This window comes from Amyelois transitella, chromosome 21 (genome assembly GCF_032362555.1).
Source record: "Amyelois transitella isolate CPQ chromosome 21, ilAmyTran1.1, whole genome shotgun sequence".
NCBI lineage: Eukaryota > Metazoa > Arthropoda > Insecta > Lepidoptera > Pyralidae > Amyelois > Amyelois transitella.
Window position 1 is genome coordinate 8,951,234 of NC_083524.1, and position 18,165 is coordinate 8,969,398.

General features: G+C 37.3%; 1 protein-coding gene across 5 annotated transcripts in view; it reads right to left on the reverse strand.

The window, feature by feature from the left end:
• LOC106140510 (neurobeachin) overlaps positions 1–18,165 on the reverse strand; it is a 457,176-nt gene that overhangs the window by 168,591 nt on the left and 270,420 nt on the right. For 4 of the 5 annotated variants that reach the window (XM_060950437.1, XM_060950436.1, XM_060950435.1 and 1 more), the window contains exons 13-25: positions 15,674–15,887; positions 12,808–13,030; positions 11,299–11,441; positions 10,815–10,901; positions 10,392–10,495; positions 8,583–8,773; positions 7,952–8,103; positions 7,303–7,467; positions 5,561–7,163; positions 4,858–5,003; positions 3,996–4,160; positions 704–883; positions 140–259 (exon numbers count right to left, since the gene is read on the reverse strand). In XM_060950437.1, coding sequence (XP_060806420.1) covers positions 140–259; positions 704–883; positions 3,996–4,160; positions 4,858–5,003; positions 5,561–7,163; positions 7,303–7,467; positions 7,952–8,103; positions 8,583–8,773; positions 10,392–10,495; positions 10,815–10,901; positions 11,299–11,441; positions 12,808–13,030; positions 15,674–15,887 — 3,493 coding nt within the window. The remainder of the gene's footprint in view (positions 1–139; positions 260–703; positions 884–3,995; positions 4,161–4,857; positions 5,004–5,560; positions 7,164–7,302; positions 7,468–7,951; positions 8,104–8,582; positions 8,774–10,391; positions 10,496–10,814; positions 10,902–11,298; positions 11,442–12,807; positions 13,031–15,673; positions 15,888–18,165) is intronic. The other variant, XM_060950434.1, reaches the window with a different exon arrangement.

The following is an 18,165-nucleotide window of genomic DNA, read 5'->3' on the forward strand; positions in this document are numbered from 1 at the left end:
TGTATCAGTTATTACTAGTACATTTTGTATTGTCTTCTAATATTTTATTCTAAAAAAAAAATAATATGTTTATAGTAATAAGGTAATAATGTTCAACCTTTGAAGTACCTAAACGAAAAGACTATAGAGTCTATATTACCTTATTGTCAGGCGATTCGCCGGCATGAGGGGGGTGCGCGGCGTGCGGGGGGCGGCGAGCGGAGACGTATCGCTGACGCTCCTTGCACTCCAGGCAGTTGCGCACCGCACACGTGCAAACCTACGCACACATACTACTGCCGCCCACTATCGCTACACAACTACGTCTACTGTAGCGACGGCGCCGAACTCTTACACTGTTTTGTTATCCTAGTACTTTCTTAACCCATAATCCATGCGTTAACCATTTCTTAGAGTATAAGAGTTCGGTTGACTAAACTATAGTTAAAGAAGTAGACACTACACCAATACTCATTGCTCTAGATTTAGGAACTATTTTTTCATCTAGAACAGGAAAGAAGAATTAAACTTTATCAATCTAAGCATTCATTCATTTTCAGTTTAAACCGACTACATACTTCAATTCAGTATAGGTCGTTAAGTTTAGCTAAAAAATAAAACTTTCAACACAGTACATGTAGATAGGAATCAAGTCATTTAATAAATTTAAGAACAGATTACTGTAAAATGGAAACCACAATAAACATAATATAATTATTATTACCAGGCGCAAGCATTGTCGTAGGATACCACCACTGGACATGTTCTTTTCGGCTTCCAATTCAGCAAAATTCAGAGCACTGGCGAAGATGAGTACGTCTGCCATGCTGACCAACCGCTGGAGAAAGGTCACCGCTACTTCGACAGGCATGCCTTGTGTCGGTTCAATCACGTCTAATTCGTTCTGTAAACAAAAAACAATGTAATATCAGTTCATTTAAATAAGCCCATCCCCACTAATGTCATAAATGTGAAGGTGAGTTCATTTGTTTGTTTGTAACCTCTTTACGGCGCGTAGTAGAATGTCGTATGTTTCATTCATATTTATGGCGGTGAGCGAGATAGCGCTAAATATGGGGTGCTTTTTATTGTTATTGTAGCCTTCAGCCGTTATTGTGTTCTTCTGTATAGACTGTGCGACGGAGACAAAAAATATTTTGTGACATAAAAAAAGAGAGTTTTTTTTTTTCATTTCGAACACTTGGTCAACTGTGCACGAGATACTTTCGTACTTTATGTAGTTCTGGTAAGATGAGCTTAAACAGTCTCTTAACGTTGTATATTAAGAGGCTTTTAAGGTAAGACGATATAGTGTGTAACCGAGACACACTTCGTTTTATGTAGTTCTGGTAACAGTCTTACAATATAAGCTTCTGAATAATGAAGAAATTAGACGAAAGTTAACCAATGATTAAGGAAGGCGTCAAAATTACTCCTTGAACTTCATGTAGCCCTAATGATAATTTTTTCACTAAACTCTGCAATTTTGATTAAAATGACAAACGATTGTCTGTGGGGTCTGTTTTACTGGGGTATTTTATGTTGTTCTAGTAACTGTCGCTTAAGTAAATACCTGCTTCGACACTAGCTTTTGAATTGCTTTCGACAATGACTCACCTCGTGCCAGAGTATATTGCATTAACGTAAAGAAGACTATCGTTGTGTTTTTGCCCGAAACAATGTTATTAGAACTACATAAATTTAAAGAGTGACTCTGACGTCAGAATCACCACTTTCCTATAAGATAGTAACAAAACAATTGTAACTGCATTAACAGTTATTCTGACGTAAAAGTTGTCTTCTGTTTAACATTCCACGATGATTCACCACGTGCTTCGAGCATGTTTAACCGTTCGTCAAAACAGTTAAACTTCACCGCCCGTTACCAGGACTACATAAAGTTATCAGAGTTTCTTTGCCGCGACGTGCCATGCTAGGGGTGCTGGTTAAATATGCTCGGGCACGTGGAGAATTATCGTTTAAAGTTAAACCAAAAAAATTGCTACAGCGTCTAAATTAATCTTGTATGTGGTTTTGGTAATGATCAGTTGAAAAAATGTCTATCAGTAGCAAGTAGAACGATAGATAACCGACAGATAAGTATCGTGTGAGTGGCTCTTTAGCTTTATGTAGTCCTGGTAGCAGTTCGGTAAATATACTCCGGCACTTCGTGCTTTATCGTGGAAAGTTAACCGGAAGATAACTTTTACATCTGAATCACTTCAACATTATGCTATCTTAACAACTATTTCGTTACAATCTTAGAAAGTGGTAATTTATATCGAAAGAAAAAATTTCTCGTCAGAGTCAACTCGTAGTCCTGGTAACTGTCGGTGTTTTACTACACGTAGTACTAAAAGTTATCCAAAAGATAACTTTTACATCACAATAACTGTTACTTTATGCAGTCCCAATTATTTTCGAAAGTAAACCGATTTACTTTCGATATGAATGACCACTTCCCTACGAGATTGTAACAAAACAATTGTGACTGCATAAAGTAACAGTTATTCTGACGTAAAAGTTATCATTTTGATAACTTTTAGTACTACGTGCAGTTAAACATAACGGACAGTTACCAGCACTACGAGTTGACTCTGACGAGAAATTTATTATTTCGATATAAGTAAATTACCACTTTCTACGATTGTAACGAAATAAGTGTTAGGATAGCATAAAGTTGAAGTAATTCAGATGTAAAAGTTGTCTTCTGGTTAACTTTCCATGATAATGCACGAAGTGCCGGAGTATATTTAACGAACCGCTACCAGAACTACATAAAGCTCAAGAGCGACTCACGCGGTACTTGTCCGTCGGTTATCTATCGTTCTACTTGCTACTGATAGACATTTTTTCAACTGATCATTACCAAAACCACATACAAGATAAATTCAGACGCTGTAGTATTTTTTTTGGTTTAACTTTAAACGATAATTCCCCACGTGCCTGAGCATATTTAACCAGCACCCTTAGCATGGTACGACGCGGCAGAGAAACTGTGCTAACTTTATGTAGTCCTGGTAACGACGTTTCGACGAACGGTTAAACATGCTCGAAGCGCGTGGTGAATCATCGTGGAATTTTAACCAGAAGACAACTTTTACGTCAGAATAACTGTTAATGCAGTTACAATTGTTTTGTTACTATCTCATAGGAAAGTGGTGATTCTGACGTCAGAGTCACTCTTTAAATTTATGTAGTTCTAGTAACACTGTTTCGGGCAAAATACAACGATAGTCTTCACTACGTTAATGCAATAATATAATCTGGCACGAGGTGAGTCATTGTCGAAAGCAATTCAAAAGCTAGTGTCGAAGCAGGATTTTACTTAAGCGACAGTTACTAGAACAACATAAAATACCCCAGTAAAACAGACCCCACAGACAATCGTTTGTCATTTTAATCAAAATTGCAGAGTTTAGTGAAAAAAATATCATTAGGGCTACATGAAGTTCAAGGAGTAATTTTGACGCCTTCCTTAATCATCGGTTAGGTAACTTTCGTCTTATTTCTTCATTATTCAGAAGCTTATATTGTAAGACTGTTACCAGAACTACATAAAACGAAAAAAGTGTCTCGGTTACACACTATATCGTCTTACCTTAAAAGCCTCTTAATATACAACGTTAAGAGACTGTTTAAGCTCATCTTACCAGAACTACATAAAGTACGAAAGTATCTCGTGCACAGTTGACCAAGTGTTCCAAATGAAAAAAAATCTGTCTGTTTTTATGTCACAAAATATTTTTTGTCTCCGTCGCACAGTCTATACAAAAGAACACAATAACGGCTGAAGGCTACAATAACAATAAAAAGCACCCCATATTTAGCGCTATCTCGCTCACCGCCATAAATATGAACGAGACATACGACATTCTACTACATGAAAAAGCGAGACACCATCATATTCGGCTACTTTGGTGCCCGTTGTAATAGATAAAAGGGGCCTTTCATTGTCACTCCGGCATAAATTTTGCACGAGTATTACCAGGAGACCATAAAACGAAAGTACTTACATTAGGCGAGGTGGCAGATGCGAGTAACGGTAATAGGCCTCCGCAAGCTATGATGAGATTGTCTGCGAGTTGGCTGATGAGGTGAACGGTGTTCACGACGAATATGGCGTTCTCGCTGCTGTTGACGAAGTCTATCACCGATTTCGTGGAGTGACTTCGCCACACCTGCAATGTATTATGCAAGTAAAATTAGATAGGTACTTACATGAATGAAAAAATAGTTAAGGTTTTCATAAAACACAGAGGCTCTGCCGAAAGGTTGTGGAGTTCTGACGAAAGTTGCTTCGTACAAAACCTGTCTTATCTACTCTAAAAAAGTGCTCACAGGCAAACCTCGGGCTCATCCAATGGAAAAGAAGCAACCGGGAGTAAGGTCATAAGGAAATTACGTATTACAGCAATTGTTGGCAATAAAATAATGCAGAGCAAAAGAGTCCCCTTCGGGAAAGCGGCGTGATTATGTAGAAGAAAAATAACAACAATAGTTTCGAATACAAACAAACGTGCCGTGTGGTTCCTGGCACCAATACAAAAAAGAATATAACCACTCCATCTCTTTCCCATGGATGTCGTAAAAGGCGACTAAGTGATAGGCTTACAAACTTGGGATTCCTTTTTAGGCGATGGGCCAGCAACCTGTCACTAGTTGAATCTCAATTCTATCCTTAAGCCAAATAGCTGAACGTGGCCATTCAGTCTTTTTAAGACTGTTGGCTCTATCTACCCCGCAAGGGATATAGACGTGACCATATGTATGTATGTAAAAACAAAAACTTATTGTTGATGTTTTACGTGTGTGCAAGTGGGCAAAATTATTGTGTTCTGACAACTGAATATAGAAGTACCGTAAGTAAAAACATGCCTGTATATCAGTCTCCAATGAGAACAGCACATCGGAGAGCAGTCTTTGGTGTATGTACGACCACCGGAACTCCGGGATCCGGAACGGCGGCCGGGTCGGGCCCGGGGAAAACATCGGCCGGGAACACATCGACGGCCGTTTGGTTTCTGTGGAGGAATAGTCGTCGTGATTTGTCATCAACCTTTATGGTATTTATAAACACTACATGTATTAAACGAGTACGTGACGTACCTTTATTGTATCTCGGATTTAGATTAGCAATTTGTGCCGTGTGGTTCCCGGCACCAATAAAAAAGAATAGGACCACTCCATCTCGTTCCCATGGATGTCGTAAAAGGCGACTAAGGGATAAGCTTATAAACTTAGGATTCTTCTTTTAGGCGATGGGCTAGCAACCCGTCACTATTTGAATCTCAGTTCTATCATTAAGCCAAACAGCTGAACGTGGCCTATCAGTCTTTTCAAGACTGTTGGTTCTGTCTACCCCGTAAGGGATAAAGACGTGATCATATGTTTGTATGTATGTATGTAGATTAGCAATCTGTCAAACTTTGAATAATCGTTTTTTAATTTAATTCGTAGCCAAAGTGTTCAATTGAAATAACATTTTTTTTAAATTAGATACAACGAGCTAAGGTTCTAATAAGAATGAAACTTATGGTACCTATCAACGAGTATGTAACAAACACGACGACATTCTTACCAAAATGATTCGAGTCCACTTGCGTACTCGTCGACGCACTTCGCGGTCGTTTCGGCGACGAAGAAGTATTAGTGCCCTGGGTAGACACGCCATCACTTCTACCGCTATCTTGTTTCATATCACTATCGTCCGGCAAACTAACGCGTCTTTTGTCTCTCTCCAGTTCTCTGTTCCTCTCCTCTTCATGTTCCTGTTCTTTCTTGTTCGCAAGCGAAATATTTTCACTGATCGTAGAGATCGGCGGAATCTCGGGAGTTTTATGCTCATCTGGTTCATCAGTTTCTATTCTTTGGTTATCATTCTTTGCAGTTTCTTCTGTATTGGTATTAATTATTTCAGTCTCTCTTAATTCTGTGTCTTCAGACCTTGAATTGACTAAAAATTCTCCATCCAAAGGTAAAACATTGCCTTCGTGGGGATGATCTGAAGGTATGACTCTTTGTGGACTATTATCAACTGAAATATTACTAGAATCTTCAATATTTTCAACAGAATCCATCGTTTCTATATCATCTTTCACTTTCTCTTCACATGTTGTTACTACTGTTGATATTATATCAGTAATCAAATCATTGGCTACAATTTCAGCTGTCCTGTTATCGTCTATCATATCTTCAATTTCTTGCTCAAAGTCTTCTCTTCCGTTTGGTGTGTTACCTTCCGAATGTAAACCGCCGGAGATGGCTCCGGAATCAGGGTCATCATCAGCTTTTAATCTGACAGTTTCTAGTGCGATGGTGAGCACGTCGTTAACAATGTTTATTGCAATATGTTTGGGATCATCACTAACTTCTTCTGGAATGTCAACATCAGTCTTTTCTGTTTTCTTAGGGCTAGTCGCTTCATTTGGAGTTAAGTACAATTCGGACGGATCAGATAATTCCGATTCCCTTTCCGTTGTAATGTTTAATTCAGCTACCCTTTCAGGGCTAGCAGTTTCACTGGCAGATAGACTAGAAGGAATACCTTCGCTTTTATCAGTGTTGTCATCTTTCGTTATGTTTTCTCCAACATCTCTTACAGGAATGTAATCAAGACTTCCTTGTCGCGTCAGAGGTTTCTCAATAATCTCAGAGTTTTCAGTTCCGATTCCGGATTCTGAGCTTTCTAGTAATTTGTTCTCGCTAATAATAGACTGTACTAATTCGTTATCGGCGTTGAGCAGTTTACTCTCGTCGACCGCGCTTTCGACACTATCTGTACATTTAACACTATCACAACCGTCGGGGGGCACTTCGGTATGTTTAATTGGACTATGCACTTTACACACTTCACTATAAACTACTGTAGTCCGACTGTCCTCTTCGCTTTCACTGAGTTTGCAATTGCACGCTTCGACTTCTCTTAAGGATAATCCTTTCCCGATTTCTGTTTGGGCTCCGTGGTTGAGTACGTTTTGTTTCCTAATTGATATTGGCGAGCTGTGTGTGCTGTCTGAGTCTGGGATGACGCGTTTGTGCGTGTCTGCGTGTCTGTCCCAGCCGGATATGGTGGAAATCGGCCTCTGTTGTCGTTCGGCCGGGTCGGTGATGTTGTCTGCGCGTCTTTGTTCGTAATGCTCGTACATTTGGGCGAATTGGAGCTTGAATTCTTCGTATGAAACCTGAAACATATAATTATAGTTTGAATATTAAAAAGTCTGGTATGTGACATCTGGTTAAAGGTGATGTAAAAGTATCAAACAAATTCAACTACTTTCAGTTCAATAAAAGAATCGATAACAGATGTCCTGTTTATCTTACCTTAGAATGAACAATGGCCAGAGTGTCCACCCACACTCGCCAGCCGCCATACTCGTGCTTGATTGCGTGATGCAGCAGCATCCGGAACAGAGAGTACACCATGTCGGAGATCTTCTGCTCTTCAGAGTTTTTCGGGTGAATGTACGCCATGGCTATTAACCATTCCTGGAGACAAAAATCATAAATTTTTTTGTTATCGGTACGTGACTAAAGGTGGGATTCGAACTTGTGTGTTTCTGCACATCACGCATATTAACCGGGCACCTTATCAAATCGACAACCGACGCTCTTATAGGCAGAACGACGGTAACTGAAGTAATATAGAGAACAATGACCATAGAGCAAAGAAGAGAAATCCACAATCTCTGCCTTTTCACAAAACAGTCATTATTAATATTTATACCGGAAAATTCTAATAATTATTTTTGCAAAATAACGGTTGACTTCCGTCACGTAACTTCTCCATGGAATCATGATTGCACGAGGGAAAATTAAAAGAACTTTCTGGAATTCAAATTTTGTACATATGCTTGTGCGTGTTCTTTATGTTTGTGCTCTTTTTTTTTTGTAGGGTGTTCGTCGAATATATACTTCTTACTTCTCCTGCTTAACTTTAAAGAATCTCTTGCAAATAACCGCACGTACTTACCTGCCAAACGGACATCTGTAGTACCGTTCTCCTGTTCTCCCTATTGTTACTGCACAGCAGCGTCATGTCCGATAGGAACAGCTTCTTCACCTCCAGCAATTGTTCTGTCTGCTTCGACTGGCGGATCAGGGTGGCGACCACTTTGAGTATCACTGGAAAATGGATACATGAATAATTCATTCATTTATATTGTCACGTCTATAAACCCTTGCGGGGTAGACAGAGTCAACAGCCTTGAAGAGACTGGTAGACCACGTTCAGCTTAATTTACGATAATTTTTATATTTCAATACAAAACTTTGTAAACATTTTTGTATGTTGTATATTATGATTTTGTAAGGTCAGGTTAAGAGTACCCGAAACTGCCATGTTTGCATGACGAGAGTTGTAAAAGTGGATGAAGCGAAAGAAGTGTGCAGAGATCGTGGCAAGTGGAAAGATGTAGTCTCTGTCTACCCCCTGGGGAAAACGCGTGATTTTATATAAGTTGTATGAAAGCTAAGGATTTATTAACAAAATCGTTAATGCCTTCTCTTTTCCTGTGTTGCATTATCAACTGTTTTTAGTCTGTCTGTAGGAAAACATGTTTTTTTTAGATAAGTACGTGATGTAGAAATAAAGCGTCACTTACTCGGATTTTCCAGCCTGAAATGCGGCTGCGGCTCAGGATGGCTGGTGTACAGGATTTGTTGGCCAACATGTTCGGTGAGCAGCTCGTAAAGCGCGTTGTAGACGGGCAGCGCTAGACCCTCGCCGCTGGCCGCTAGTCGGGTCGCCAGTAAGGTGTATAGGTTGTGTGGCGACATTACGTCGTATTTTCGTCTAAAATTATACATAAAATATAACATAATTAAAATTTTAAAATATTTTAATTCTTTAATATTTAATTTTAACTTTTATTTGCCTCATGGGATGCTCAAGCGGGATTTCGAAAGGGAATGGGATGTACTGATCAGGTCTTTTCCTTGCGGTGCATAGCCGAAAAGTTTTTGGCCAAGAGTCAAAAAGTCTATTGCACATTCGTAGATCTGGAAAAGGCCTATGACAGAGTTGAGAGGAATGAATTGTGGTCAGCACTTTCTATGCATGGGGTGAGCAGTCTCTTAATACGAGCACTGAAATCCTTATATGAGGATTCGAGTGCTTGTGTCAGGATAAACGGAGCGCACACTGAGTGGTTTAAGATTGAGAAAGGCGTTAGGCAAGGATGTGTTGCGTCACCGTGGCTGTTCAACCTATTTATGGATAGCTGTTTGACAGATTTGAAAGAGTCTAAAAGTGGATTAAGGATGAATGAGTTACTCGTCAAATGTCTGCTCTATGCCGACGATCAGGTTATACTGGCGTCATCAGCGGAGGAGTTACAGGAGATGGTAAACTGTATGCATGAAGCTTTAAAAGAGAAAGGAATGAAAGTGAACGTAAGTAAAACTAAAACACTGGTTTTTGAAATGGAGAAAGAAATGACAGCATGTAATATTTTGATTGGAGGAGAAAAAGTGGAGCAAGTGAAAGAGTTCGTATATCTAGGATCAAAGTTTACATCAGATGGCAAGTATGATAGTGATATTGAAAGGAGAGTGAACGCGGGGAACATGGTGAATGGAGCTTTGCATGCCTTTATGAGCAGTCAGAAACTATCCAAAAAGGCTCGACGGGCTGTGCACAGGGGCGTGTTGGTCCCGACATTAATGTATGGGAGTGAAAGTTGGGTATGGCAAAAGAAGCATGAAAGCAGAATAAATGCAGTGGAAATGAGAGCGTTAAGGAGTATGATGGGTGTGAAATTGAGTGACAGGATAAGGAACAGCGTGATAAGGGAATGTTGTGATGTGAAAGAAGATGTAGTTACAGGAATAGAAAAGGGTATGTTAAGATGGTTCGGTCATGTGGAGAGGATGAATGAAAGCAGGTTGACTAAGCAGATATACAAGGAGAGTGTGGAGGGAAAGGTCGGAGTGGGAAGACCTAGACGAACGTATCTTGATCAAATTAAGGACGTCCTGGTAAAGGGTCAGGTCAAAAGTACCCGAAACCGCCGAGCTTGTATGAAGAGAGTTATGAATGTGGACGAAGCGAAAGAAGTATGCAGAGATCGTGGCAAGTGGAAAGAGGTAGTCTCTGCCTACCCCTCCGGGAAAGAGGCGTGATGTTATGTATGTATGTATGTATGTATTTGCCTCATGTTATTATATGCATGCGGTATTTGTCACTAATAAGTTTAGCAATTTGTTTTTATATAGTGATGATTTTTGTTCATATGTATTATTGTAACAATTTTTGATAAATCGAATAAATAAAAAATGATAATTATTTTTAAAAAAATATAATAACTAGTCATATCTATAGGCAGTTATCCGCACAGATATCAGCTAAAATACACTGTCACTGGAGCGATAAATTTCGCTATTAAATCAACGGTATTATCAACTCAACTTACTTGTGTGTGCTTCTACTGAGGAAAAATCCTAATAACTTGAGGGCTTGCAGCCTTATCAGTTGACTTTCAGACGCCAACAACTTGAAAATTGTGCGCACGCCGCCCTGAAAAAAAATATCAATGAATATATAGTTCAATTAGTAGCCCTGCGAGAAGTTATATGAAAGAAGAAAAGAGAAGCATATGACCAGTATGATGTAAATACGGCTAAAAAAAAGAGGTTAAAAACACAACATTGAGGTACTCATTTAATCAATCAAGATCTGGGTTGACAGATAGATAGTATACCCTTTAAAATACATAAATTATAACAAAAATAACGTCTCTTAAACTCATGCTGTACTCATGAGGCGGCTTTATCGCAAAAACATTTCATGAAGAGATAATTTGGTGTGGTAATGATAAACTGGTAAAATAACAGACCTTTGCGTCAAACGCTGGAACCATAGAACTTGGGTGTTCCGACATGAGGGAGATCAACATTTGGAGAACGTCGTGAAGATTTTCATCCTGAAATTAATAAATAATATATTACAGCATTCAGTATAATACTAATAAGTGAAAGTTAAAATGATAACATTCCCTTTTTCCCTAAGAGCGGGTAGCTACACCTCAAAAAAGGCATTATTAAGTGTGATGTTAGTATGTATCTAATTATAATATGATTTTTTGTTGGTCTATGCCCCAAAACACACAGTTTGGCAACATTGTAAAGAGTTGTCAATCTAGCATTATTCCTTCACTTTTACCTCTTCTTTCTTGAAGTAATTTTTTATGTTTAATTTTAATAATTTTTTATCAAGTCGCAATTGACGCTGTTCAATGCAACCAAGACTTTATTTGTTTATCGGGGTAGGCCCGGGCTCGGAGATATCTAAATGAATTTCACTTTACCAGGATAACATACCTCATGCATAGTCGTCAGATAGTTGAGTATCGACTGCAGTTCGTCCTCTTTCACCCCGTTCCCGATCATAATCAGTTGTTTCAAGAACAACAGGATGTACGCTCGTATCGTCAGGATGTCTTTGTGGGCGGGTCTGGGACCTTCTGGAAAGATACATATTTATGCTTTTTAAACTTTTTTGAACGTAATAAAATGTACAAAGTGTCAGTCGAACTATTTCATGACGAATTTTTAATGATTAATAAGAAATATGAAAAATAATCAAACTTGTATCGTGAAGGGTGTGATAATAGAAAAAAGCTAAAATCATCGTAATTTAAGTTTCAGAAACGTTAAACATTACTGAATCCCCAAAAATAATCGCCAAACATCGCTGAACAATATTTTATCCAAGCAATTTTCAAATACTAAAAAAAAGCTGTCTTCTTTTAGAAATAAATTAAAACCCAATAAAACACTTGGCTACTCTAATATCTCAAAGCCATTAGATTAATCTTTTAACAACACGGAACATTATCTACCATGAAAATATCGGAAGATGGCTTAAATCCAACAATATCTGCGGATAATGACTGCGTATCGCGAGATCTTGGCTTGTTTTTGACAGAGATAAATTCCAACTCAGTTTAACCTCAGACCAAGGAAATAAGGAGAAGTGGCACGAACTACATGTCACGTATTTTTAAGACGAAATGTAATTTTAGGGATTACTACTTAACATATATAAATACTTAAAAAGATTCGATAACGAATTTCTGTTAAAATTTATAACATTTTAACCCATGAAAAAGAAAATATATTCTATTAATTCAACCTAAAATCCATATTAAACTTTTTAAGGACGGTGTTGTTCAGTTGCAATTATTTCTGTATTCAAGATGCATTTCATTTTCTGTTTATTTTAAAGAGATTGACTATCAAATTTTATTTCAGTCATCTCCACTTTCTGTAGTCTGAGTTTCGGACTTAATTTAAGCGATTCAAAGGCACTTCGGTCTTTAAGGACCATTTTGCTAGCGACAAATCACGGAACAATAAGGAACTGACAGCGGCATTAATTATATTTTTATTTTCCGCCCGAAAGGGTTCTTTGCGAGTTTTATGTTTCAATAGCCAAGTTAATGGTCTCATTATTTTTTCAACTACTAATGATGGAACATAGTCTTATAATGAGCAAATTTCCGTAAGAGACTTTAATGTAATAAGGTTCGTTCATAAAGCCTGTCTTAAAAGTGATTCACGTTATCCGTTCTATGCTTATGTGTTAATTTATAACCTTCGCCTTTATGTGCATAAATCCTATTTTAAACATTAAGTTACAGATACATGTACAGCCAAATCTCAAGAATTCCAAAAAACCAAATCAAACAGTACAGCTTTTTTAAAATTATGTCCAAAAATATAGCAGAAGTCAATGAAGGCGCTAGTTTTACGTTTCATGTAGTACCTATAATTTACTTTATAATCAGCAACATATTAATATCAGCAAAGCATATTTATTTAACTCACCCAATCCTTTAGGCGTGATTCCACTCTTAGCCCTAGGATTCACGACCCAATAGTAAAACTTCAGAGTGTGCACTGTCTGAAGTACCGTGCTAACCCTCCTCACGCTGCCGTAGATGTGGGCATCGGCCAAGAAGTCCGTGGCTAGGTAGCAGTACAACCTGGCCTGCACCGCCGCTGGCGTGTGGATCCACAGAGCAGGGTTGAACAAGATGTGGTCCAGTAGCTGCCAGGTCAGAAAAGATTGACAGAAAGACTGCGTTAGTAGACTTATGACTGTCCGATGGCTGGCAGCGTTTTGCTCTCTTGCTTGTCGGGTCTATGAATTATATCTACAAAGTTTATCACTTTTTGTTTTGTCTTTTTTACACATTAAAAATGGGGCGGATTAAGTCCCGTTTTCCTGTGGCTAAGCGAGTTCTAAGTGCATGGAAGCTAAGGTTTGCACTAAATGCACCAAATTGACTGCAAATTTAAGGGTTGCCAGGTAGGTGTATCTTTTTCTATGCAAAGTGCTGAGTGTCGCAAAATTTTGGCACAAAATTACCAGGGCCCCATCAACTAAAGGAGTTCTGAGTGAAAACGATTTAATTTAATTCTAAATACTATTTCTGCTATCTTTCACCGATCTATTATGTGGGTCATTTATCGGAAGCTTGCATTGATGTGATTTGTGGGAGGGGCGTAATAAAAATGGCCGATTCACAAATACTTCTTCAGAACAGAGAGTATAAAAAGAAACGTTACGAAATAAGCGAACAAAAATAACAAAATCTTTTTAATTTCAACAGAGTTGAAAGTAAATAACTGGAAAATTTCGAAGAATCTGTGAATTTAACAGTAACTCGTTAGAAATAAACAAACATAAAAAAAATATATGTTGATGTTAATATCGTCATCGACTTCGATTACGACTACTTATTAACACAATATATTTTAATGTTTCGACATATTTATTTACATCTGTAAGTACTCAATGATGTTATTTTATCAAACCAAGAAGGATTTACAAAACATAATCTCAATTAATTTGTTTCAAAATTAATTATCCTGACCTTATTGGAATAACTCTGATTACATAGTAAGACTTTTGTTTGTTTATTTCTCATCAAGTTTGTATAATATCGGGAGAGTTGAGTCGTGAAAGCAAGAGAAGCATGCGCCGACAACCATCCAAACATAACTTAAGGTAGGGTCGTGTGTGTGTTGGTAGTGATTATACGAGACAATTTTAGAGATCTTCTTAATTTATTATACCCTAGTACCTTGTCCCGGGTGCGGATAGAAAGTGGAGAACAATAAACATGCTTTTGTCCCCGGCTAAGTCCGTTTAATTTCGTTCGACATGTTCTTTAGTCAGTCCCCAAGAAACCTTTTCATTCAATTTCTTCATTAAACAACAATTTTTTTTATTCCTTCAGTAGTTTAAGAGTTAATCGCGACTTACCTTATTTATTGTTTACATAATTATTTATCTGTAAAATAGTCCCGTATAAACACATTGTGCAGGGTTTTCGTGGAGTCAAGACAATAAATATAATAAAAATAATGGAAACAATTTGTTTCGTAGACATCATTCCGTACGCACTGGGGCACACATTTTAGTCCTTAAATCTAGGCTTCCGTCAAACAATTCAAAAGATAGGATCAAAACTTTAAATTCTTCTTTAAGGCCATGAGCTAGCAACCTGTCACTATTTGAAATTTCAAACCTTTTATTAAGCCAAACAGCTGACTGTGGCCTATGAGTTATTTGAAGACTGTTGGCTATGTCTACTCCGCAAGGGATATAGACATGATTTTGTTTTATCATCATCTTAGCCTCCACAAGTTCACTGTGGGATATAGGTCTCCACTATGAGCAAATGAAAGCGGCTTACAAGGCAGATGTTAATATTAATTGGTCCATAGATCATAATTAATTTTTTATTACATTTATTTCTTTTAAATAGAAAATCAGGCTCGAACTAAAATAGTTTTGAAAATTGAATTCAATATGTTGTAAAACTGTATTGTGTGCCAATAAATAAATAAACAAGATCAACACATTCGGTTTGCCGTCGGATTTTTGTTTCTTTAAGGAAATATTCGTATTTTTGTTTGTAACGAATATTCTGTAATACGAGATCAAATCACAAACGAGAACGTAAAATTTGACAGGATTTTCCTCTAAAACCCCAATACTATAGACGGACAGTCCAATCAGGGAAGGGTCGAATTCAAAGATTTACACAAAAGGATCCAACGATATCGGATATTCTCGTGAAATTGACACATTGAACACGCGAGGATTTTCTCATATGTCAGTTAGAAAACTGTGGAAATTCCTGAGAAAAAATCGGCATAAAAATAATACCTTTTTCAATAATCCTTTATACTATACTAATATTTATACTTCCACGGATAAAAATGATTGCCGAATTGCAATGTATGCTAAAAACACACATCGCATATTCTGATTGTTTACTCGTGAAAATGAAAGTCTACACGACTCGTGTAAATTCGCTATAAATTTCTTTGGAAAAGCAATTTCCTCGCTGAATTTACGAGATATTGTACCTTGGGCATTTTTAAAGCCATAATTATGGAAATAACCATGATTTAATAGTGATGTTAGGTTGTTAAACGATAAAATAAAAATTGAATTTATGATTTTCATTTTGCACCTATAACAACGCTTTATTTAGATTTTTTAAAAATTTAAACAAGATTGTTTAAAAAATTCTTTGTAGTTGGTGTTGCAATGATTTTATTTCACAACCTTTTTGTGCTATGTGTTTATTAAAAATACCTTTTTGTATTTACAAGCTTAGTTTTTATCGCCAAGGATACTAAAAATTTATAGGACGATAATAATGTGTTAAAATACCTGTTTAAGAAGCAGATCGGAATTAGGAGAGCAGCAAGTAACAAGATGTTTCGTCAAATGTAGAAACGAGGCCAAGGTATCAGGTGTAAGATGATCCCGGCTACACCTCTGCAGCATGTGCGAGATTACCAGGAACCCACGACATTGCAGCATGTGCTGTTGTACCGTGCTGCAGGATTCTACCAGGGAGCACACGAAGCCGAGGAGTTTCGAACTGAAATGGTAAAAATTATCATGATGATAATATTTAAAACCGAAACAAAAAACGTAACTAAGACGCGAGGTGACATTTTTAATAAAACGAAATATGTACGGATTCTGTTAGTGAGTATTGTGACGTTGGCATGTTAATAACTTGGTAGTAGAAGAATATTCTGCCGCGGACTACTGCTCCAGTAGCCCGCTGATTTTCAGTCGCTCAGTGACCACGGATCATTTTTAATATGATGCGAAACGTCCTTGATAAATGTATGTTACGTGCGCGTTTAATATAGGTATATATTATTTATAAATAGTATAATGCAACCCGAAAGTTTAAAATCAGAAATATAACTTTCTTTTCTTCTAATAAATAATTCGCTAAATGTTGTATGGCTTCTGCTTTCTAGTGTAAACTGACCGTAAATCGATCATGAATTGGCTAGTATTACCTACATCAAAGTAGGAACTAAGAAAGATGTATAATCGTCTCTGTTTACCTACTAGAACCTCTTTTTCAACCCCTTTTTAGATTTATAATAATAACTCAGACTATATTCCTGAACAAAATATCTGGCTTCTTCAGGCTTGGCAACTGAGGGGTATTATAATTATCTTCGTTTAATAACAAGGTATACATCCATGTAACGCTACCCATAATTAGACATGTTTACACGGCATTGTACTTGATCCATGACATTAAGGGTACGCGTACACATGCCTACTTTTTGAAGGAGTGAAAATTGCCGTTGGATCATTGACTTACCAAAGGCAAGCTTTTTTAAGGCAGAAGAATTGGTATCAGACAGCAGACGACCGTAAAAAGTCACTTATTATACAATTGTATATAGAATTGTATGAACTAGAAAACGCTCGCATATAAGGAATAATTCCTATTGGTTTTCATTTAAGCTGGAGTAACGGGAAAATCTGTCTTCGTGCATGCACCCTTAGAAAATATTTTAATCTGTAAGCCCAGCCATTTGGGATGTGCGTTGATATGTCAGTCAATATACTTAAAAAATACACTGACTAATTCAGTAAGTATACTCTTTACAAGAACATTTATAAAAAAGATATTTATACCCAAATCTGTGATACAAAACTACAGTTGTTAAGACGCACAGTGAGTAAAGCCCTTATTCGTAAGTCGTAACACTCTGTAAATCATGTTTGCCGGGGAGGGAGATTGGCTTTGATCGCACATCGTGTTGCTGGTTCCCTTGATAATCCTTTGTCAGAGCTGAAGAACTTTATCTATTGAATAAACAGGAGAAAACAACTCATACAATACATATATATATGTAATGTGTACGCCGCGTCCTTTGTAGTATAATATTGTAAAATTTGTTTACCGAAAGCTGTTGTTACAATTCGCAGTTTTTATGCCATTCATTCCTCGATGACCACGGGCACTCTGTCAAGAGTGTATCCATGAAGATGATGATGACTGATATCCTTAACCGATATCCATTCATTAATTACTCTTAACAAACCCATCCATTTGATATAAAGTTATAAATTCTTAGAATCATTGACACAATTATCTATTGATACGAAACACGGAATCTCAAAAATTTATATGAAAGTGATTTTGGGTAAAAACCAGTTACGAGTATTATATAAAAACATTTACTGTATCTGTCATCATTGTAAATATTCGTGATATTAAATAATGCGTACCTGATTTAGTAGCTAAAATAATTTAATAACGACGCATCCGCAACCCTCTATCCCTATAAATTTTGCCACAAAATGTCGCCAATAAATCTACTAGTCTAAGCGGAGTCGACACCAGGCAATTAGGAGTTGGAAGGAGTTAGTTCACAGCTATTAACCGACGCCGGTAGGAGTGCGAACAGTTTCGGAGGCGATTGCGAGCCGACAGTGAAAGTGCATTTAGGCGGTTAATACGATCGGGAGCTGGTAGGAATATTAATGAATGGCTTTGGAGCTGGGCTTGCAAATTCTGTGAAAGGCATCGAGTTTATTGAACTGAAATATGTCAGTTGTGAATGCTTTTGATTTAATTCAAAATGCTAGACTGATAGCATTAGGTTTAAGATTTTGTCGGGTCTTTTAACAAAATCAAAGTAATGTTAAAATCAATCGACCAAGAGTCAAAACACATCAACGATTCATGATTTCACACTAAAATTCAAACCGATTTAGTTAAAGTTAAACAAACTCCTTGTAAACATAAACTTTGTTTCGTATTCACGGGTCCTTTTCACCTGTTTCGAAACTAAAAGTTTAATTTTGGATGCTATGGGAATAAGTTTAAGCAGCAAAGT